Below are 24412 nucleotides of genomic sequence, written 5' to 3' on the forward strand. Positions count from 1 at the left end.
ATTATGTCTATATATATAATCAAACACAAATCACACCTAGTATAAAATGAGATATTAAGTTCCATATGAACTTAGCTATTTGAAACGTCAAAATGGATTGATTCTTCAGGGACTAATAAGAAATTTTAGCTTTTCCTTGATTAACTCCACTTTGATCCAAATCTTGATCTATACAATTATTTTATATCATTAATTAATACAAAATATTTTCATACTATACTATGATATGCATGATCCTATATGAATTTATTTTTTGGTTTCCCTCATATTTTACATTTTATTCAATTTAGTCTCTGAACTCAAGATATCTTAGCTTCAGATTAAAATCCGATTTCATATATTGTCAATAGGGATCTTATACCTTCTATTTCTAACATAATTTTATTACAAGTTTTACATTTATTCAATTTGGTCCCTAAAATAACAAAGTTAACAATAAGCTAAAATAACGTTACAATCTAGTCCATTTTTCCCTTAATCTAAGCTTAAAATCTATCAAATTCAAGCTAATTCTTCAAGAAATAAATAATGAAAACTTTTTAAAACTTTAACAGTTCCACAAATTGGTACATGGGCTAGCTAAATTAAACTCCCAGGACCTTAAATCTATAAAAATTATAAGAGAACAACTTGAAATCACTTACTAATTAATGGTCGAATGTAAAAGCTTCAAAATGGTTTTCTTCCTTAGGTTTTCTAGGTTTGTATGGTTGGGAGAAATAGATTCCACTATCATTTGTCTTATATACCTTAATTAACCCTTAATCACTTAATTAATTTAATCATACTTTTTTTTAACATAGTTTATCATTTAACCACATATAATGGATTATACCATCATCATCCACTAACTCTTACTGAAAATTGGTTTTATTACCATTTTGGACCTTGGGCTAATTTCTATTTTAATCCCCAAGCCTTTTGTTAATTAAAAATCTATAGCGATTGGACTTTTACAATTTAGTCCCTAAGCCATAATTAATCATTAATTCGGAAAAATTATTGGATCAATCTTTATTACATTTTTATATTGTCTCCTTTAATATTCATGGACTCGGTTTATGGAAATGGGATTTCGAAGCTGTATTTTTTGGTACCACTGAAAATCGGGTCATTACACAACCATCCTTAATAAAAGTCACAATATACCCATCGTCACACAATTGACTTACACTGATCAAATAAAATATTACAACATGATAACGTAAGTGACTAAAGCGTAACAATTCAAACATAAATGACTAAAATATAACCTGAGACAAACAAAAGTGACTATTTTAATAGTTTACCCTTCCCAAATAATATAACCTTCCTCTGTTTTCCAGAATTTTCATCTTACAATTCCAAATAAAGCTACCCATTCCACATTTCCAACAGTTAAACCAGTCTCATCATTCAAGTTAATAAATAACCAATCATTAATAGAAGTAGAGAAGAAAACTGTTTGTATTTAATCGATTGATTTTTTTTCAGAAAAAAGAAGATATTTAGCAGTAACCAAATTGTAAAATATTACGAGGGAGCTTTCCTAACGATGAGAAAAACATCAATGGCAGCAATATGACCAAAGCTTTCACATGGTGACCAGGGAGCTGCGTTAACAACTCAGATTAAGGTCTAATTTAGGAATGTTTGTCAAAAGTGTTTTTGAGAAAAAAAACATTTTTAGGAGAAACTAAAATTTTCAGTTTCTGGCCAATTTTTGACTTAGAAAAAACATTTTTTCTCTCAAAAAATCAATTTGTTTATGAATGCTTTTGTTTCAAAGTACTTTTAAAAAGCATTACTATACCGCTTAACCGGTTTAGTTGTATTTTTTTTAATTAGTTCGCATATGAACTTTAAAAATTAATATTCGAGACACTTATATTCAAAAAGAAAAAAAAATAAAGCAGAAACATAATTTAACAGTAACTGGTTGTAATTATATCGCAAAATACACCATAGTCAAACTGACATTTGAGAGAGAGAGCAATATCTTCATTGATGTTTCTTTGGGTGAATAATTTCAATTAATGCAAACTTGATCTTATGCTAGAGTAATAGCTGTACAGAACCTAAATCAAGATTTGCAGAAATGCTTCTCCTCCTATGTACAATAAAATAGAAGCTACTATCACAAAGGGAAAATGTTGTACTCCAAGATAACTAAGGTATCTTTTCACAATGGGTTTATATATATATATATAAGGCAATTGCAAAACTTGATTTTAAGAGAAAAAAAAAAACTTTCTCAAACCATTAAAGAGAAGTGTGAATTCCTTCCGTTAATGTTATGTGCCGATTCTTCATTCATATCGAAGTTATTTGGGGTTTCTGTACACTCTTCACCGTAAAGCAACCGCCTCTTTTTCGAACCATATCCTTGGTACTGATATATGATGCTGTGAAGACACTGCGTGAGGCATACGATGTCAAATGTTTCTATAAATCTCAAATCAGCACTCCTGGATTTCATGCCTGCAAAATGTTGGTACTCCTCAAACACTGATGACAAGCACCAATTCTGCAATTTCCTCAAGCAACCAACAAGGCAACCCGTGCGATGCTGCATCATTTATTTATTTATTTTTAAGAAAAAAGAAAAAGTCAGAACTCATTTCGTAGGAAATAGAACCAAGAATTTCAGTATTAAATCCAAGGAAGTAGTTATGGCCTGAAAGCTAAGTGCCAAATGAGTTCCCAATATATGCAAATAAAACTAATCTTTTCTCTCAACAAAACCCACCAAAAAAGCCATATAGATTTTTCCATATGGCTTCCATTTCATTCAGAACTGATCAAATATAGTAATATCTTATCAGCTAAGTAAACCCGCACAAATGCCAAAAATCAACACCTTTATTAATTCAGTTCCACAAGCAAAGCTAACATTTAATAGCTGAATTTGGACTATTACCTTTCCACGTTTGCAATGGATCAAAACAGGATGATTTCTCACATCTGCAAACAAGATGATAAAAACATGTTAGATATCCATCAAGTTAAAACATGCTGGTAAAAGAAATAAAAACACATAACTTCCATGGTTTATGAATTCAGTACCAATTAAGATCTTGAGAGCCCCTCTAATGGCATCCTTGAGTGAAGCAAGAGAAGGCTCCTGAAAGGAATATAAACAATAATGTAAGCCGAAACAGAACCAAAATCAATTTTGCTATTAGCAGTCAAAAGATACAGCTAAGGATAGAAATACATGTACACACTTGATGAAATTATTTTCAATTTTAAGATAAGTTATATTTGACTTTCTAGATTCATTTATGATTTATCCATATTGCACAAAATTCATCTTGACCAGAAGGTCCGAATAAGTTCAAGAACTAAACAAATGATAACTTCGACCAAATTTCAATATGTAGTGTAGAGCAACTCGGAACTTAATCTTTCACCAATCACTGACCCAAAAATCTTATGAAATTTTGATATTAGTCCACGAGATTTGTTTGAAACAAAGCAGTATTAGACTGGCAATGGATTCAATTTTATCTATTACAAGAGCAAACAACTCAAATTCGACAATTATATACTAGCATTGATCAACATATGAAAAGCTCTCTAAATTGCGGTAAAAGCAGAGAAAGTAAGCGTAGGCAAAAATACCGTTTTCCCCTCGATCCCGAACTGGAAAAGCCGGATATTATGCGATCGAAGGAACTCCAAATTTTCCTCAGGATAGGGTTCTGGGCACAAGTATCTGTGCTCATAAAAATGCCATATACATTCAAATTTTAATTTTGATTATATTTCAGAACACTAAAAATAACGCGCTACGTCAGGAAAAATGATACGTTTTAATCCTTCCAAGCTGCCTTCTTTTATCCCTTTTATTGTCTAATTTTTCTTTTCATAGCAACCAAGCAGGCAAAAAGAAAAAAAAAAGCTAAAAATAACCAGAAGAACTTACTTTTAAAAACAAAATATAGCAGTAAACATGAACATGCAAGAAGTGATAATAGTAAGAAAAGAAAACATCATCAATGCGACATATAAGAAATTCGATTCATTAAAGCAACCGGACGAAATAGAACTTCTATTAATTATTAAAAAAAAAAAGAACATACATGATGGATCGAAGATTTAGGGTTTTTAAGAAGGCGAAATTGCAGGGTCGAGGGAAACTAGATCTGAAAATGCCTTCTTCCACCATCGAAAAATTAGGTGGCGGCTCCAGAACGACGTCGCCACTCTCATCTCCTTCGACAATGAACCCCATCTCTTCTCTCACCTCTCTCTCTCCTTTTTTTTTTTTTGTTTCCTTCTGTTGAGCAAATCAAAAGAAACAGAAGTATATATATAAAGGATGGATAAAGAAAAAAAAAAGTGCAGAGACGAAAAAAGCCAACAACGAAACGAACATGAGGTTATGGTTATGGATGGAGGGGTTGGTTATAAATAGGAGGTTTCTTTTTTAGAGGCTGTGAACGACACCGTATTGGCTTGTTGGTTAGGATTCTGATTCTTCCTTAACGAAACTTCCTTTTTCCAGAAGCGTTTAATTTGCTCCCTTGGGCCCGGGTGCCGTGTTTGACCAGTTTTATTTTACTTTAATATTTTGACCGAAAGGTGAAGATTAGGGCTAAAAGTGGAAATGAAAGTCTTCTTCCATCGTGTTTTTTATTTAATAATTCGACCGAAAGGTATCTATTAGGGGTAAAAGTGGAAATGAAGGCTTCTTATAGATGACGAAAGTGATTAGATTTGCAAGGGGACGACTAGTCACATTCTGTGAATTAAAACTATTAACTTATATTTTTTAAGATAAATAAATTTTTTTTTAAATATGTTTCGTAAATTTAAATTTTAAATTTTTAAATTTTTTAAATTTTTAAATTTAAGTTTAATTGTTAATATTATGATAACTAGTTTATTAAATTTATTTTCATCATAATGTCAATTTTTTTAATGAGAAATTATACAATTCGGAAAAAAAAAACAAATACTCGTTATAAGCTCGGAAAGACAAGCTCCATCAACATAACAAAAGCTTCAGTTTTAGACAATTGACTCTGTCATAACTCAAGCATAACATATCAGAAGTGATTTGCAAACACTAAATACAACGAGAAAATCAACCCCAGATGATCCAAAGCAGCGAGCATAAATCGGTAAAAGAACTAAACATCCACCAAATTAGAAAGAATGATGACAAAATCAACTCTAAAATCACTTGTAAAAGCAAGACTAAAAAGCGTATTACAATAGTGACAAAAACTTCTAAAAGTGATTATAATGTCAATTTTTTAGTTATATTACTATTGAGATTTTTTATTTTAAAATATCACATCAATAAATTTAAAAATTAAACTTGAATTTTGAAATATAAAAAATAAAAAAATTAAACTCCTAAAAATAAAAGTAAAAAAGATTAAATTCTAAATTTGTAAAAATTAAGACATATTTTAACCATAATGTTTTTAATTTTGATAATGAAAATACTTTAACAGTTGTATTTTTTAAAGATAAAAGTAGTTTTTACTTTTTAGGAAATGGAAGTTTTGTCTTGGATTTAATATTTTGAGTTTTTTAATTCCACAGATAATGTTAAGAATTTATAATGTGCTTTTGGTAAACTAATAAAATAATTATTTTTGTTTATCTTAGGTTATATTTTAGTCACTTATGTTTGAAATATTACATTTGTCACTTACGCTAACATGTTGTAACATTTTAGTTATTAAGTCGTTAATTATCGTTAACGGTATAATAGTAAGCTGACGAGACACATTAAATCATCATTTCAAACAAAAATTTTAAGTTAAATTATATAATTGGTCCCCATATTTTTTCGTTTTAAGCAATTTAATTTTTTTCTTTTATATTCTTTTAACTTTCCTTTTTTTTCTTTTTTCTTTTCATTCTCTTCTGCTTTTCAAAAAATATTGGTTGTTGCTCTATTATCAATGCGGAGCTATGGGGTACTCTTGACGGCCTTCAATTAGCATGGAATTTAGGGATTAAATTTGGTGCTTGAGATGGATAGTATTGAAGCAATTTAGTTGGTTCAAACAAATTCAACTGAACATCACTCAACGGTGCTACGAGCTATAAAAGATCTCTTACAACTTGATTGGATGATCCATATTAAATGTAACAGCCTGATTTCGACCCTAATCGGACATAGTGGTTTCGGGACCACAAATTTGAGTCGAAAAAATATTTTAATATTATTTTGTGTGTTTATTATGTGTGAATTTATATCCATGAAATTTTCGTGTTTTAATTTTTATTGTTTGAGTGCCGATTTAATAAAAAGGATTTAATCGCGTAAAATAAAAATTTAGGGGTTAAATATAAAAACGCCTAATTGTTGTTGTCTTTTTAAATGGGAGGATTTATGATGCAATAAGACTAAAAGAAGGATAGTGGGCGACATTTGACAAAACTAACCTTAAGGTATATGTTATATATTATTATTATAAGGTTAATTTAGTAATTAGGTAAATTATAACATTATAATCAAATAAGTCATAAAAAGATGAAAGCATTCATCTCTGTTAGCCGAATGTTGAAAAGGAAGAAACCATCCATGGCTTCTTAGGTTTCGGCATTTACTTAGCTTGATTAAGGTATGTTTTGGTTTCGGTTTTTGATGATTTTTACGTTTTTGTGATCGTTGCTTCGAGTACTACAAGACCCATGCTTGAATTTTTGAAATTTATGATGATTTGTGTTTTTCCATTGATGATAGCTTGTGATTTTTTATGTTTGATAATGAAATATGAAATATGAAAATATGTGTTAGATTAACATGTTTTATCTTGGGATTTTTTTGATGAATTTGAGTAATTAGGTTTAAATTGTGAAAATAAAATTTTGGAGGACTAAAATGCAAAATAAATGAAATGCATGGACTTGTATGAGTATAATAAAGATTCGGCCTAAGCATAGTCTAGTCAAAATTTGAATGTTTTGTGTTTTGTGTAATTTGGACTAAATTGTGAAAAGTGTAAATGTTAGGAGCAAAATGGTAATTTGCCCATTTAAGTGTTTTTGAACTAAATTGAGTGAAAATATGGTTGAATAAGTTTAATTTAAATATGTTTAGATCAAGAAAAGAGAAATTTGAATTTGGATTGGGGGAAAACTAAAGTAGTCGACTAGCTGTTCCGTTCCGTTTTACATCATCGACGTAAGTCTATTAGCAATTTAATGTTATTAAATCAGAATATATATATCTATCATATATTTAATAAGCTGGAATTAATAGTATATAAATCGAATAGAACTTTGTGATTTTCATATGTGTTAGCAGAACATATGAATTGAATTAGTTAGATTCAAATTAGTGGTATAACTTACATGTATATTAGCTATGGTATGCTTTAAGCTCAAGGAAATGAAACTAATAGTAGAATTTACATGGTTAAAGTTCGAATGTATGATACAAGTTTATTGAGCTGAACTTAATATTATGAATTTCATATATATATATGTGTGTGGTTCGAATATATATTCAAGTTCTTGAGCTGAATTTAATGTATGAATTTTATATACATATATGGTTCGAATATTAGTTACAAATTCCTTGAGCTGAAGTTAAAGTTGTGAATTGTACATATATGTTCGAATGTGTGTTTGCTATGGAGAATTTAATATAATTAAATTTTTACGGAGATACAGTTATTGAGTAAGACTTAGGTAATCATAAAGAATTATACGAAAGATCATCTTTGTATATGAGATTTTTAGACTTTACGTCTAGCATGCTTAATGCCGGTGAAATATTTCAGACTTTACGTCTAGCAGACTTAATGCCGGTGAAATATTTCAGACCTTAAGTCTAGCAGGTTTAATGCCGGTGTATTGAATCAGGCTTCAAGCCTAGCAGGCTACGTGCCGCTGAATTTGTTCAATATATGTATTTAGAAAGTTTATGTTTATTGTCAATGTAATATCAAATGGATTGTAAAAAAATTTAAATAAACAGGTATGTATTATGATATATCCTATTCGATGTTGAGGTAAGTATATTGATTGATTGTATATAAAAGTGATATTGATAGGTATATATATGTATTTGTCAAATAAATATTTGGCCTTATGCTATAGTAGTTTTAATTCAAAAGTTTATATAATGTTTATTAGATGTATTGAAAATGTTCTAAGGTTAATAAATGTTTAGATAATAATTATATGTGGTACTTACAGTTTTAATAAATTTACTTAAGGAATTATATGATTCTTATATATTTTTGTTATGCCAAAAGACTTACTAAGCTTTATAAGCTTACGTTTCTCTATTTTATAGACTTTTAAATCAAACTTCAAGCTCGGGGATCGTTAGCAAAGTTCATCACTCTATCTACTGTTTCGGTATTTAAATGTTTGAACTCAACTTATGGCATGTATAGGCTGGATGATATTTTGAATGTTGTATTTTAAAATTTTGTATTTGTAATTAATAACCATGCGAATGTGGCTTATTTCCTTGCGGTTGAGTTTGTTTTCAATTCATATGTTTTGTACTAGTGGTTTAAAACCAAGCTTATACTTAGGCATATTTGATTTTGGTTTAAGCTTATGATATATAAATATATGTAATGCATATGTCTTGTTTTTGAATTTGTTGATTCGGCTACGGAGTTAGTTATTTGGCCGAATGTACATGAGGTTGAATGACATTTAGTTTGAATGTGTCTGGGTTATAATAAATAAGTTGGTATTAGTCAAATATGTCCTATACATGTAACATGTTTTGAATTTGGTACTATATGAATTCGGTTATGGCATATAGGTAAAAGGTTTAGCATGTTTTAGATGAAATGGTTGTTAAATTTAGTTCATGAAAAGGTGTTTACATTAACAAAATGTTATGAAATAAATTAGTAATTTGCATATGTATATTGGATTATGTGAAATTGAAAATCATGTATAATTTGGTATTAAACTAATTATGAGTATGAGTATAGTTGACATGTAAATTGCATAGTCCGCTTATGTTTCTTTTAAAATGGCTATAATAGTATATTCATTTGTGCTAGTTGATAATATATAATAATGTATGTTTTAAAGCTCTTAAATAATATTTTATATATATATTTAAAGTAAAGATAATAATGTTAAAATGAAAATTTTTGGGATTAGAATTTAAAGTATTATAATTTTAACGGCTGACCGAATATGTGTATATGAATAAATGAGTAGTTAAGTTCAGGTACATTTTGAGTTAAACTAATAGCATGTGAATTGTTTGAATTCTTGAATTCTAATGAACATCTGTTCTGAGTTGTGTTATGTCCGTTAATGCCTCGTAACCTTAATCCGGCGACGGATACAGGTTAAGGGTGTTTCATTAAACATGTGTTTAGGGAGGGTAACAAGGTAGCTGAAGGATTGGCGTAAATGACATCCTCAAAACCGTTAGGCAAGCTAATATGTATGCAACCACCAGATGAAATTATTTAATTATTGCATGATGATTATCCTGGAATGACTTGGACTCATTTAGCCTAGTTAGGAGTTTTTCCTTCACATTGTACCAAAAAAAAAAAAAACTCGTAAAATTCACTACTTATAAAAATATGTCTAGGAATTGAACTTGAGATTAATAATTTTTTTTACATAAATACTTTGCCACTTTACCCATTATTTAAGTATTATATAGTTCTTTTTTAAAATATATTATTAATATAAAATTTGTTCTTTTACTCGTGAAATATAATCTAGTGTTGTTTTTTTCTTGTACAACTTACTCATACTAGAGAAATGAACTAGTACCATACACACATCATTATAGATAATTCTTACGATTCGGTCTCGCAATATAAATATAAGGTAAATACCCTTAACCAATGAACCAAAAATTGAAATTCTAATATTGTTTTATACTTTAAATTTTAGTCCCTATATTTTTATAATGTTATTAATTAGTCTAAATAGTTAATATGGTCAATTTTTCAATTAAAACATTACATAGTCATATATAATTTGAAATCAAATTTTTTAGTCCAAAAAGTAGAGGCATTAAATTCTTGAAAATAAAAGTGGTTGGACTAAATTCCGAATGTACGAAGTGTAAAAACCTAAAGTCATGGTTATTTAAATCGAATCGAACCAATCGGGGTATCGATTAGGAGAGAGGCATTAGACTAGTTCACTTGCGAGCCGAAACAGACCAGTTGAACCAGGGAAAAAAATTGATTGAACCAATTTTTATTTTTAAAAACATTTTTAAAATTTTCAATTATTTGTCTAATGATTTTTTTGATCTAACCATACAAACTAGTGGCTTGACCAATTTGACTAGCGGTCCCGTTTTAAAAACCTTACTTAGAGTACATTTTTAATCTCCAAATTTTTACTCTATAATTTGACACAAACAAATAATCAACCCAACGCGAAACATGAGTGGACTATATTAGTATATTTAAATTTTTTCATTTAAAAGTTACGAAAATTACTTGCATCCATAAGTATAGAGGTGTTTTGTTCTAGGCTGAATTGGGTTTGAGCTCAACTTATACGCGATATTAAATTTATACGTGGTTGTCCAAACTCCACTCGACTTGAAATGTGGGTTCATTTTTGTTTATTATAATTGTAAACGATTAACCTAAACTTGTTTAAGCCCCCAAATATTATTTTTTTCAAAAAATATAATTACTTTTATTCAAGATGTCATATATATATTTATACTATTATTTAAATACTTAATCGAGTCACCAACTTAATTATGAAATTACAAAAATATCCCTTCTTTTAAATAATAATTAATATTATTACGATGACACTTTTTTCTTTTTCATACTTTTATATAGTCTTTAAATAAAACAATTAAAATTTTCAATAATCGAACACACATTCAATAATATTAATATTAGAATACAAATTCATTACCGCTTCACCTATATTCCTTATTAAATAAAATCTAAAACAAATTATTTTCTACAAGCTACAAAAAGGGCAATATTAACATTTTCAAATTTAAATTAAATATTGGATAAATTTTAATTTATTTACCGTAATTTATTCAAATATTGGATAAAACATTTATATAAGTTAATATTTTCAAATTTAAATTAAATAAATTCAATGGATAAAATATTTTATATTAAAAATGTTAATTAGATAAATATAAAATTAAAAAATTATCTATTCAATTTAAATTAAATGAAAATTTAATTATTTAATTATATATTTTCCCTTATCAATTATAAATTTGTGTGAATTTTGATGTTGCAACTTCGAAGGCAATTCACTCTTATGTGAATTTTGTTGAAGTCCAACGATAAAGGCATTGGTGTCACGACTTTGGCTCCAATTTAACCTTTTTTTTTTTCTCATTTTTGTCTCAACCAAGTGCCTAAAACAAGCTCTACTAATGAAATAAACTTACCATTTTTGTAACACACCTAACCTGTATCCGTCGCCGAATTAGGGTTACGAGGCATTACTGAACAAAACACAACCATCTCAAAATCAATACATACACATTATATATATTATTTAAATATAATAAACTTAGTCTAATATTAAATATGCAAAATATTAAACTTCTCTTCTAACCATTTTTAATAAACAAAGACATTATAATCCAACTAGTAAAGACATTACAAACTAGCTAATCCATAAGGAAATAAACCATTTTAGTATGGCTATTATATTCATATACAATACAACAAAGTACGACCTTCAAAACATTTATCTAGTCTGTGCATGCCATAGTTAGAATTTAAATATTTTAAATACCGAGATAATAGATAGGGTGATGAACTTGCTGACGATCCCTGAGCTTGAAGCTTGATTTTTTTTTCATCTATAAAACAGATAGACGTAAACAAACAAAGTAAGCTTACATAGCTTAGTAAGTCTATAACATAACTAAAATATATATAAAAGAAGAATTATATAAATTCATAATTAAACTTATTGAAATCGCAAATACTACATATTGTATATTTAAATACTCATAAAAAACTTACAACCGAATACTTTTATATATCATTTACATATAAACAAATGCATACATCATTATCAAATACCTAAAACCAAATGCATATACACTTCATATATGTGTAACCGAACGCATATTTATATACTTAACAAATTTTATAACCGAATATATATATATATATACACACACATCAAATGAATATAACCAAGTACATTTATACTTACCAAAATGCATTTATAGATTTCTCACATACATCTATTTGAATGCGAATATACCTAACAATTTCATAAAATTGAATATATATATATATAAATATTCATTCTCATCAAATACATATAAACGAATGTTTATATGCTCATCAAACACAATGACCAAATATATATACATATTCTTTAAATCCATATGACTAAATCATATACATATCCGATACATGTAAACTCATAATATGAACAGATTCACCAGCACAAAACCTGCTAGGCTTAAAGCCTGATTCAATACACTGGCACTTAGCCTGCTAGACATAAAGTTTGAAATGTTTCACTGGCGTCAAGCCTGCTAGACATAAAGTCTAAAATGTTTCACCTGCATCAAGCCTGCTAGACTTAAAGTCTAAAATGTTTCACCGACAATAAACCTGATAGGCATTGAGCCTAAAATCTCAATTCACAAAAGTTGTATCTCATATTTGTATATATTATCCACATAAAAAATCAACTCAATAATTTATAAACTATATCTCTAATCCACATAGGTATATAAAGTTCAGACATCAAATTCAACTCAATAACTTAATTATACATCCGAACATATATATATAACTTAATACATTAAAGCCTACTACCTAATATCATGCATCGAACACCTTATGATATTCCAAACTAATAATTACATATCTTCAATTCCATTCAAGAATTTTTACATGAATATACATACATAATCGAACCTCCCTTATACATATATAAATTTCATACTTAAACTCATTACAGAACATATATATATGTGCATATTTGCATAGTTGAACCTCATATAAACTTGTATAAATGGCATATCTAAATTGAATACAAGGACATATAGATGTATATTTGCATATTATAGACCCAATACAAAGTTTTATACCAATATAAACCTATGTTTATTTTCGAATCTTAAGGACACACACACCTATATATATATATATACCTTTTATTAAACCAATACTTTATACTTGTATATACATGTATAAATTCAAAACTTGTACATATAAAAATATAAAACTTTTATACTCCAACTAAATTAGATAACATTTCTAATTGTATATCCTTATATACCTTCATACTTTAACTAAATTCAAATGACTATATAAGTATATACCTATGATTCGAACATGTAACAATAATGCATATAATTCACTCATACTTTTAATTATTTCAACCAACATATTTTAAATTATAATTCATCAAAATACAGCACATATACATACCTATATATTGATTTTATGACATTAAATAGCTAATAGACTTACCTCGGACGGTGAAAAGTCGAAACCAGACGATTAATCGACTATTTTAGTTTTTCCCCGATCCAACTCCGATTTCTTTGGTTCTTGATCTAATTATATTCAAAATAAGTTAGTTTAAATATAATTACATTCAATTTAATCCAAAAACACATAAATGGGTAAATTATTATTTTTCCCCTAACATTTACACTTTTTACAATTTAATCTTTTTACAATTTAATCTTTTTTGCTCAAAACACAAAATACACAAAATTTGACTACACTCCTTAAGGGCCGAATTTTCCTAGTGTCCATACAAGTCCATATTTTTCATTTATTTAGCATTTTAGTCTCTCAAAAATTTATTTTCACAATTTAACTCTAATTACTCAATTTCACCAAAAATTCAAAAACAAAACATGTCAATCCAACAAATATCTTACATTTTTCATCAATTATCATCACAAAACTTACAAGAGCATCAATAGCATAACTTAAAATCATCATCAAATTTCAAAATTGAGGCATGGGCTAGATAGAGTGCTAAGCAACAATCACAAAAATATAAAAATTATCTAAAATAAATGAAAAACACATACCTAATTAGCCAATGCAAGTGCCGAACCCTAGAACCCTTTTTCTCTTTTCTTTTTTTCTTTGTATTTTCGGCAACAACCAAGATGATAATGGCCATTTACATGCTTTTGTTTTATTTAGTTATCATTATACTAATTTATTATTATTTTACTAATTTAACCTTTACTAATATATATATAACATATAATATAAGGTCATTCTTGACTATTACCATCCACTAACTTATATAGTGGACTAATTGCATCATAGAACCTCCAAAATACAAAGACAACAACAATTAGGCTCTTTCATAATTAACCACTAATTTTTTTATTTTACGCGATTAAGCCCTATTCTCAAATTAAGCACTCAAACAATAAAATTAATTCACAAAACTTTCACACATATAAATTCACACATAATAAACATAGAAAAACAAAAAGAAAAATATAAAAAATATTTTTCAGACTCAGATTTGTGGTCCCGAAACCACTGTTCCGATTAGGGTCAAAAATCGGGCTATTACAATTTTATTTTAAGAAGCATAAAAATACTATAAAAATTAAGGCTAGCGTGAAATCTAATAATTGAAAATAAAATTATTTTATTTTTTTGATAATAAAATATCACCGATTGAGTTTTAGCTCTAAATTTTTGTATGAAAATAAATAATATAGTAACCATCACTCATTCAGAAATTACACCATAATTTTATTGACTTTTTTTTATTATAAATTGATTACCCACATTTTTTTTTGACATCAAAATAAAATTTCCAATTTTAAAGAAAAACCTTGCTATCAATATATTAGATATATGATAAGTATTATGATTATATGCATAAGATATTTTCAATTTTGAGAATGTCTACAACTATTAATAATCTCTTCTCAATTTATAAATAGGAGAATAATACGCTTTAGCGTGCTCGAATTCACGTCTTTCTATATTGATAATAATGTCCATACCCGTCAAGGTAAGACTCAATCGACAATCTTTTCAATTTTACTTTTGAATATTTTTTAAAATAGCAAATATATCGAATTACGATTTTCTGTAATATGATCTTTCCTTTTTTATATACATATATAATCTTTTCCAATATATATGCTAATTTATGTAATAATTGATATAATTTAATTTTAAATTGTAATCATTTATTTAAATGATTAAAAGAATGATTTTTTTTGGTAAAATAAATAAACGATTACATAGAAGTGTTCATGAATAAATTGTCAATAGTGTTTTCTTCATTTAGGATCTCTTTAGTCTCCATAGGAAATCCTCAAACGTCTGCAAAGCTTCACCATTCAAGAGAGTCATTTTTGTTAAAACATCTACAATATGTTGAATCATCATTATTAAAGTGAATTTTGATCCTTTAAACTTGTTATCACTAATAGCTACAACGAAAAGAATGATTTTTTAATCACCCATTTGAAGATAAATGATTTCTTAAAGCAAATTATTTTAATGATATTATATTTCTAAAATATTAAATTAAAAATAGTTGATAATATACTAACAAAAGCTCAAAATAAAAATAATCAATAAATTTTACTTCAACTTTATTGATTAAAATAAAAGGTAATAGTTAGTATTTTATTTTAATAAACAAATGAGATTGAATAATTTATATTAAAAATTAGGTTAAAATTTATCCAGAGTTCTTGTACTACTAATGAAAATTCATTTACTAAATATTTGTTCAAATCATCACCTTGTTAAATTTTGAACTCGATCGGATTAAAATGTATTGGTAGAGCAATTCGTTAGGAATGCCTAGAAATAATTCGGATTAGAGAATACAATAAGGCGATTATTGAAACTGATTGTATGTTGGCAGTGGAAATGATTAGAGATTGTTTGGGAAGTACGCCATCGATGACTCTCGTCAGGCGAATAAAGGAAGTATCTCGACATTTTGAATCTGTTAAATTCCAGTTTGTGAACGGGGAAGAAAACATGGTTGCTGATTGGATAGCCGGAACATGTCCATCTACTCATGTTAATCTACATTTTCTTGATGCTCCTACATTCCATGTTAGGAAATTACTTTTAGAAGATAAATTTGGTGTTCCTTATATAAGAATAAATGGATCTAAGGCAATACGATGCCTTCTCTTATTTACCAAAAATTATAAATAAATAATGCTCAAAATGTATCTCTTAAATCGGAGAAGTTGACTAAACATTATTTCCCATATTACAATAACCCAACTCAATAGTTATCCTTAATTAAGGAATCATTCACATGACTTATTACCACTAATCTAGTTTCTATTCTTGTAACAAAATAATCAAAATTGATCACCTTAACACCCACATGTTGTGCAACACTTGCAATGTTATGAAACTATCTAATGTATATTACCATTCAAATATGGCTAATTCCCACAAAATTTAAGAATCCTTAAAGATTGAATGTTAACTCCAAGAAAATATACTAATTTCCATGGATGTATATTTTCTAACACTGTAGATTAATTACAAAACCATGAAACATTTTACTAGTGAAATTTATACACCCACCACAGAACTTTGCAAAAACTACAAAACAAACAAGGGGAGAGAGAGAGAGAGAGAGAGAGAGAGAGAGAGAGAGAGAGAGAATTCCATTACAAGTTTAACCATTTTCTGACATTTAAATATACCAACTTATCATCATCAGCTAGTAGTGCAACACCCTGGTGAAGGCAATCCTGTTTCACCAGTCTTAATTATGAGCTTGAACGAAGGGTGAAGCTGCTTCTGGGTGTGTTTCCATGGGGAGTTCACACTGTCCCGAAGGAGCAGTACTGCTGGGGAAAGTGAACAAGTCATGAAGAGAGAGACGATTGTCCCAGCTGCCATTGCTGGGGCTGGTAGATGCCGATCCATCCAATCCTATGTGTGTCACATGCTTTACATCTGTCGGGAATCCGATTTCCATTTCATTTTCCGACTCTACTATCTCGTCTTTGTAGGCTGAAAACTCATAACAGCAATAAATATGAGTACTAATTGTAATTATTATGCTGTTTTTTTGGTGCAAAGAGAGTCATAAATTGATGGAGATAGCTAGACTAGATGTCACTCACCCCACCCCTTAATTAAGGATAGTTTCATGAACAAAACCAGCTAAGCTTTAAGTTTATTATTGATGAAGTTTTCAGATATTAGGAATGGTGTTAAATTTACCATGTGAGCTTTAAGTTATACAACGTTTAAACCTTGGACTACTAAGGCTAGCAGCTAGCTAAAACATCAGCAATTATGGTATAGAATTTTGAAGGTATCTAATTACTACTTCAGTATTCGTCAGGTTATAAAATATATTTGTTGAAAGTGACACTTTTTTAATTTCATCATGGAATATCCATTAGATGCTGGCCTGGAAATTATAAGCAAATCAGCACTACTTGTTTGGTCTTTAACGTCAGAAGAAAGGCGACAGCAACTGAGACATTAATTATTATCTATAAACTTACCAAATAACTGAGATAATGTCTTGAAACTCTTGGTGACGAGCCTATTAAACCCAGTTGATATGTCAGGCTTTGGAAGAGGCAGTAACTTCAATGAGTACTTCATGTTTTCACTCGATAAACTGTCTTCGTCTTCCTTTTCTGTTCCTACAAAGTCCACCAATCAAATTCAAAACCCGAAAAAAAGAGAAACCAAATAACAAGGAAAGGGATTAAAGAAAGAGACTTTTTGCATTTGAATTGGTGTCAGCAGCAGCAGGAGGAGGCTTTGATCTCCTAGGCTGGTGGTGGTGGTGGTGCCGCTGTGCTGCAACAGCCACGCTTGAATCAGAGACACAACCAACCGAGAAGGGAAGAATAACAAGCTTTTCCATTTTGTCTCTCATTTCTGCGGTATAGATGGGAGAAAAATAGAATAATGGCTTGAGCGAGTGAAAAAGTGAGAACCCCAAAGAAACCAGCCGGTTGTTGTTGAAGGAAATGCAACTATTGGATGTGTAATTGGTTTGTTATATTGGGTGGATATGGCTTTGTTATCAAGTCACAATTATTCTTCTGTATGAAACAAGGTCAACATACATTTGAGTTTAGTTTGGTACAGAAAAAGAGAGGCATTAAACTATACCAACTGATCTGATGGGTATATTTGGACGTGTAGTAATTGACATTAACAAGATTACAATTGTGTCAAGCCTTAAAAATAGGCCAAACCCAAGCTATGTTTTTCTTTCTTCACATAGACTCTGCTAAAAGTAGTTTAAATTTCTATATTTATGATTAACAAGCCCCACTTCCATCTAACTTTCTGTCACCTTCCCTAGAAAACTTTTTTACTGTGCTAAGTATCCAAAGTGGGCTCCGACTGCCTTCACTTGCCTCTCTTATACAATAAGCTACCATTTCTTTTCTTTTTTTCTTCTGCTTATGTGTATTTGTTTTCCATTGTTAATATTTCTACCTCAAACTTTATATTCTTTTTAATAATTTGTTTACTTAAATTGAACTCATCCTTTCCAGTAGTACATCACAAGCGATCTTTCTGTGTTGGAAACACCAAGCTCTTGGTGATGGGCACCCAATTGGTGTTTCCTTGATTTTAAAGAAGAATAAAATGATTGAGGATTGGAAATTGGGAGGAAAAAAGGATAAAATATTAGTCAAATTTGTTGAGAATTTCACAATTAAGAGTCTTTTATTTTATATTTTGTAGCCCAAATAATTTAGAGTTGATATTTTATGGTGGGGCATCTTTATACTCTCTTTATGTCTTGTTTTCTACTTTGTTTAAGTTCTATTAATATAACAATGATTTAATAGTTATTTACATAGGGAGTGCTACTTGAGCTATTTCTATGCAAGATTAGAAAAACAAAAGGAAGTGGAGATCTTTGTGCAACCAACAACACATGGGCACCATAGAAGCAAAATTTGCCCCCAAAGAAAATGGTTTCCTGAAACCCCAAAAATGGGTTATAATTTGCTGAAAAGCAAGTCTAAGGTAAAGCTTGAAGTAAAGTGTGAGGAGAAGTCTTTAGGTTGCTGCAATTGCAAAATATTTTTGACTTTAAAGTAAACTATATATGCAGCGGTTGGATGGACAATACACCAAAACAGGTTTTTAGCGGCGCTTTTCTAATGTTTAGCTGCATCTGCCTGTTAGGAAATTCAGATAATTTGGATTTGGATTTGAGAAAATCTATGCTTTCATTAGGGGTAAAACTTGAAATTTTCAAAATCCTATATTCATTAAAAAGAATAAAAGAATTCTTTTCTCTTGATTCACTCCACCTTCAAAACAAAATATACTTAGCATACCGTTTTTGTCTTGGTACTTTTACCAGTGTGTTTCGATGTATCATTTCATGTTTTCACATATATATTTATAGTCTTATATATTTTTAATTTCTTAATAAACTATAATATGCAAATATATCTCAATTACATGCATATAAATATATCTATATACAAATATAAGTTTTAAAATTGTCATTTGGATTCAATAACTTAATTAACTCATGGCCAGCGTCTACTCCCTTAATCGACCTACAGAACGTGGGGGATTAGTCACTTAATTAACTTAATTTAATAATTATAGTTTAAACTTAAATCTAAATTATAAAAAATTATTTAAGATAAAAAAATAAATTTTGAAATTAAAAAATGTTATACCAACATGTACAAATTGGTACTGGTCAAAATGAGTCGAAACACACCGCAATACGTATAAAACAATACGTATTCACAGGTATGACCAATACTAGTACAATACCAATTACCATAGTTAAAAAACACAAACATTTATAACATGCATTCTCATTTGCTTCACCCAACATCACCCCAGTCAAATCTAAACATATATATATAATTCATTTTTTTTTAAATTTTCAAAGGGATTTAAATTCAAAATATTTGTTTCTTTGTTGGTAGAATTATCTTCGAATGGGAGAAGGAAAATGAGTGTTGTATGGGAAGCAAACTCTATCCCTATCATGTTTTGCTTGGTCTTACTTGGAGATTAAGTTCATTTTGAATTGCATGGGATTGAAGGGCTGCTTTTAAAATTCAAATTATGGATAAATGCGTGATTTTAAAATGTGTTGTATTTGGTTAAAATGTTGTCCGATTGTTACCTATAAATAGGTTGGTTCGATGCTCCTTGAGTGCTTTTGTTTTGAGTTGTCACATTAGTTTCTTCTTATACTTGCTTTGTATTATAGCACTCTGTTGTCTAGGTATTCTTAGAGTGATTTAACTTGTATGTAAGTGAGGGTTGAGGAGAGAGTGATTCGTAGGTCACGACACACTTTCGCACCACTAGGATGCATAGCAAAAGGGCTATCATAAGTTTCGCGAAAGGTTAACTCTTTTAAATCATTAATATTGGGAACATAGATTCGATTACGAAATTTAAGGCATTCATTATTATCAATACAAGACAACCATGCCAAAACACATTCATCAACTTGCACAAGTTTAACCATCTAATGTGCATACCACAAATAACCAAGCTTGAACATTTAAAAGTCTATTGAATCAGGAAATGATAGGTGTGTGCTTCTCGCTAATCCGATCGACACATTTCGGATGTCCAAAATCTACAGAGAAAGTAGTAACATGGGTAAGTATTATAAATACTTAGTAAACTCTTACAATATAAACAATTTACTTACCTTAATTACTTATCACATATAAATTCAATGTGCAAGACAATTACCCCTAGCGAGGCATAATACAACATCATCAAAAAGGTAAGATCTTTGAATCATAATCATACATATAATCTCAAATAACCATAAATCAAGCACTAGTCAATTGCATCTCATATCCATATCATGTTCACCTTTTGCCAATATCAATTTCATAGTTCCACATTTTTCCACATTTTATTTTTACCTAATGAAACATCATAAAAAAACTTGGTACACAGGTGAAATAATGTCAAATGCTCGTCCGAGCTAATCATAAACACTAGTGTCAGGTTACCCATCTGGGCTAAACCTACACAACAAATAGCCTAGTTAGGGCTTAATATACATGTAAGGTTACTCGTCTGGGCTAAACCTATAAAACGACATCAAGTTTCTCGTCCGAGTTAAACCTGTGTCACATGTATCTTCGAATCCACAACAAATGTTGGAGCTCGGAATCATCGGGCATCAACCTATAACCTCGTATACAAGACTTTTACTAAGTTCATTAGGATTTAGTCTGAACACTTCCAATTTCGTACTATTTCATTATGATTAAGTCTAATTCCAATTCGAGTAATGTTGCTTAACCAATCCAAACTTTCAATAAAGCATTAATAAACATTCAAATATAATTCAATAGCAAATTAAACTTATTTATATTGTATGAACTTACTAAGTCCAACGTCAAAAGCAGGAGTGTTAAGGATTAATCTATAATTTTTCATTTTCCTTGATTATCTATTGGTTCTCGATCTATACAGTAATTTATTTCCAATTATTAGTTCCAAACACTTTTAATCATCTCATTTCATATATACAAAATCTTTTATTTATTGTTAATTATTTCCCTAAAGATTTACTTTTTATCAATTTAGTCCCTTAAACTGAAACAACTATCACTTGCACAATTGAACCTTGTTATTCATTTCGTTTTCAATTATACCCTTCTACAACCCTCTAAAATCTATATTTATAGAAATTTCATGCTACTTTTATCAACTTTTTATTTTAGTCCATAAATGCAAAACTAACAAAAATCACCTAACAAAATAGTCTTTAAACATCTCTTGGCTTTCAAATCTACCATTTTGTATCAAAAGCATCTAAATTCATCAATGTTAATTATAAAAAACTTTAAAATTTTTTATGATTTAATACCCAAATTAGCTAAATTAAGCTACAATGATATTGAAAACATAAAATTTATGAAAAACAAGCTTTGAAAAGCTTACCATACAAGAGCCGAATATTTCCAATAGTTTGAAGCTTTCTCCTTCACTTAACACTGGTGTAATTTCGGTCAGAAGAAGAAAATGGAAGATGATTATTTTTGTTTTATGTTTATTTACCTTTTATTATTAATTTATTATCATAACTAATATATTTGAATTAAAAATCACCCACTAACCATATATCCCATTTAAAAGTGGTCTAATTGCCACTTAAATCCTTGCATATTCGCTAATTAAACCATTCAATACCTAAAATTGAAATGCGATTAACTTTTAGGGTTTTACGATTTAGTCCTTATACCTAAATTAACCATTTGATCATTAAAATTTTTGGAACAAAATTCAATTCACCTATATAAAAGCTCTGTAAATATTTAATAAAAACATTCACGGACTTGGTTTACATAAACGAGGTCCTGATACCTCATTTTCGAAAACCACTGACTTTAAGGTCACACCACTTGTACTATAACTAATCGCCAAATTAGAAATTCTATCAGATCAAAATCAATATAATACTATATTTGACTCATAATTATTAAATGATAATATTTACAAACTCACTCATTAAAATCGACGTCCTAAAATCACTGTTTTCAACACCACTGAAAAACAACATGTTACAATGCATACGCAATTACCCTACCATTTTACATTAAAACACACCAAAAGATTCAACGAAACATTGCTATAAACCACAAAATCTTTCCTTGATCCAAGCATGGTTAAGATCGATGCCTAAATCAACATCGCTTTCAACTTTTTGAAACTTTTCTAACATTGATCATTCTAAATAAACAGTGCATTATTTTGTAACAACCTCATAAATTCAATAATTACCTTGGAAAACCCTTTCACAAATATTTTGTAATAACCAGCCAAACCAATGAGCTCTGAATCTCTGAAACATTTTTCGTTGATTTCTACTGGAGGATAACTTCTATCTTTTTTCGGTCAACACGAATTCTTTCTACCAAAATATCGTCCCAAAAATAAAACCTCGAATAATAAGAACTCACACTTACTGAGCTTCCCGTAAAGTTACTTTTCTGGCAAAACTTGCAAAATAATTCTGAGATGCTTATCATGTTCAGCTTCCAATTTCGAATATATCAAGATATCATCGATAAATACCACTATGAACTGGTCCAAATAGGGTTAGAATATGTTGTTCTTGAGATCCATGAATGCCACAGGAGTGTTTTTCAGTCCGAAATGCATCACAAGAAACTCGTAGTGACCGTATTACATATGAAACACCATTTTTGGTGCGTCACTGTCCTTTACTTTCAACTGGTAATATCCCGACCTCAAATCAATCTTAGAAAAGATTGAGGCTCCCTTTAGCTGATCAAATAAATCGTCGATATGCGGTAAGGGATGTCAAACACTTCAAACTCAGCCTAGATGTTATGGCAGAATCTAGAAATGTTATGAAGAAGGGTTTTGAAACCAACTTTCGCGTTAAAACTCCACGTATTAATTATTCTAAAAGAGCCCACGTTTTCGGAAAACTTAGTATTTTTTCTCTTTAATAAATCTATCATTTATAATCATTTTATGTAAAACATTAGTTGCAACGAATGTTTATAAGGCGATATAGTTGAAAACCAAACTTGATTTCAGAAAAAATAGTTATTTGTGTAAACCATTGTTTTCGTAAATCGTTTTGTTAAAAGTTGTAAAAATATAAAAAACACATCCAAAACCAAAATTAAATCAAACAGTCCGAAGAGTCCCAAAAATTACAAACTCTCAAAATAATCCAGATTTAAAATAAAACTATTAATGTAACCAGTTCATGAACTAGTGGTCACCGCTAAGACTCCGTCGCACCGATCCACCTTTGCTTGAAGGTTACCTGAACAGAATAGACAACAGATGTGAATTTTCATAAACTCAGTGTGTAACTTAAAAGAGACAAACATGCATAAAATTTAGATTTCACGTATTTCAGAACAAAAACAGACATAAGTCCCTAACAGAGTCAGATCATATCAAAATCAAATTTTCAAAACACACAGATATATAGATATACAGAGTCCTACCCCCATCCTTTACACACCATCTCCGTCCATCTCAACATGTTATATGAGGGTATAAAACACTCACCCATCCCTACACACCACATAGTGTCTAAACGCCACTTATCAGAATAGTATGTAGACAAGTTGCCAATAAATCGGTAATATGTTGCCTCACAGAACACTTTCTCCACATAAACCAAACCCGCCCCATATACAGATAAATATAATAGATACATATAATAGATACAAATATACAGAATTAATGTGCTTCCCATGCTCACATACATATATCATACATGCTTTTACAAACAAACGAATCATGCATATCAATTTCTTAAACTCAAACCAGTCTATCAGATTAGGAATGTATCATGCATTAGGGTTTATTCGCCCTTACCGACTCTACGAAAGGCCCACAGTTGATCAGAACGACTTATGTGACCCTAGGGAAAATTTTAGACTTTTGGGCCACATGTCCGTGTGGCCCACACGCCTAAATTGGCCCAGCCCGTGTGGCTCACACAACTTGGCCTATAGCCAACACGC

General features: G+C 29.5%; 2 protein-coding genes and 1 long non-coding RNA gene across 4 annotated transcripts; all 3 read right to left on the reverse strand.

Annotated features, from left to right (window-relative positions):
• Window positions 1–1958: 1958 nt before the first annotated feature.
• Window positions 1959–4442, reverse strand: LOC107959413 (tyrosine-protein phosphatase DSP3). The gene is made up of 5 exons (XM_016895473.2): window positions 4065–4442; window positions 3604–3697; window positions 3046–3103; window positions 2900–2943; window positions 1959–2548 (listed from the first exon to the last, which is right to left on the reverse strand). The coding sequence occupies exons 1-5, from the start codon at window positions 4214–4216 to the stop codon at window positions 2234–2236; spliced, it is 663 nt and encodes a 220-aa protein (XP_016750962.2). The 5' UTR covers window positions 4217–4442; the 3' UTR covers window positions 1959–2233.
• Window positions 4443–11488: 7046 nt separating this feature from the next.
• On the reverse strand, window positions 11489–14065 carry LOC107961396 (uncharacterized). The gene is made up of 3 exons (XR_001701283.2): window positions 13973–14065; window positions 13398–13483; window positions 11489–11758 (listed from the first exon to the last, which is right to left on the reverse strand). It is a non-coding gene; the product is annotated as an uncharacterized lncRNA (long non-coding RNA).
• A 2080-nt stretch (window positions 14066–16145) lies between these two features.
• On the reverse strand, window positions 16146–17910 carry LOC107961397 (CRIB domain-containing protein RIC4). 2 transcript variants are annotated; one of them, XM_016897539.2, is made up of 3 exons: window positions 17643–17910; window positions 17420–17557; window positions 16146–16916 (listed from the first exon to the last, which is right to left on the reverse strand). In XM_016897539.2, the coding sequence occupies exons 1-3, from the start codon at window positions 17800–17802 to the stop codon at window positions 16666–16668; spliced, it is 549 nt and encodes a 182-aa protein (XP_016753028.1). In that variant the 5' UTR covers window positions 17803–17910; the 3' UTR covers window positions 16146–16665. The 2 variants fall into 2 exon arrangements, with proteins under 2 accessions (XP_016753028.1, XP_016753029.1); XM_016897540.2 differs by having other exon boundaries at window positions 16149–16916; window positions 17420–17563; window positions 17643–17909.
• Window positions 17911–24412: the final 6502 nt, after the last annotated feature.

Source organism: Gossypium hirsutum, chromosome D04 (genome assembly GCF_007990345.1).
Source record: "Gossypium hirsutum isolate 1008001.06 chromosome D04, Gossypium_hirsutum_v2.1, whole genome shotgun sequence".
In the NCBI taxonomy this organism is placed as follows: domain Eukaryota; kingdom Viridiplantae; phylum Streptophyta; class Magnoliopsida; order Malvales; family Malvaceae; genus Gossypium; species Gossypium hirsutum.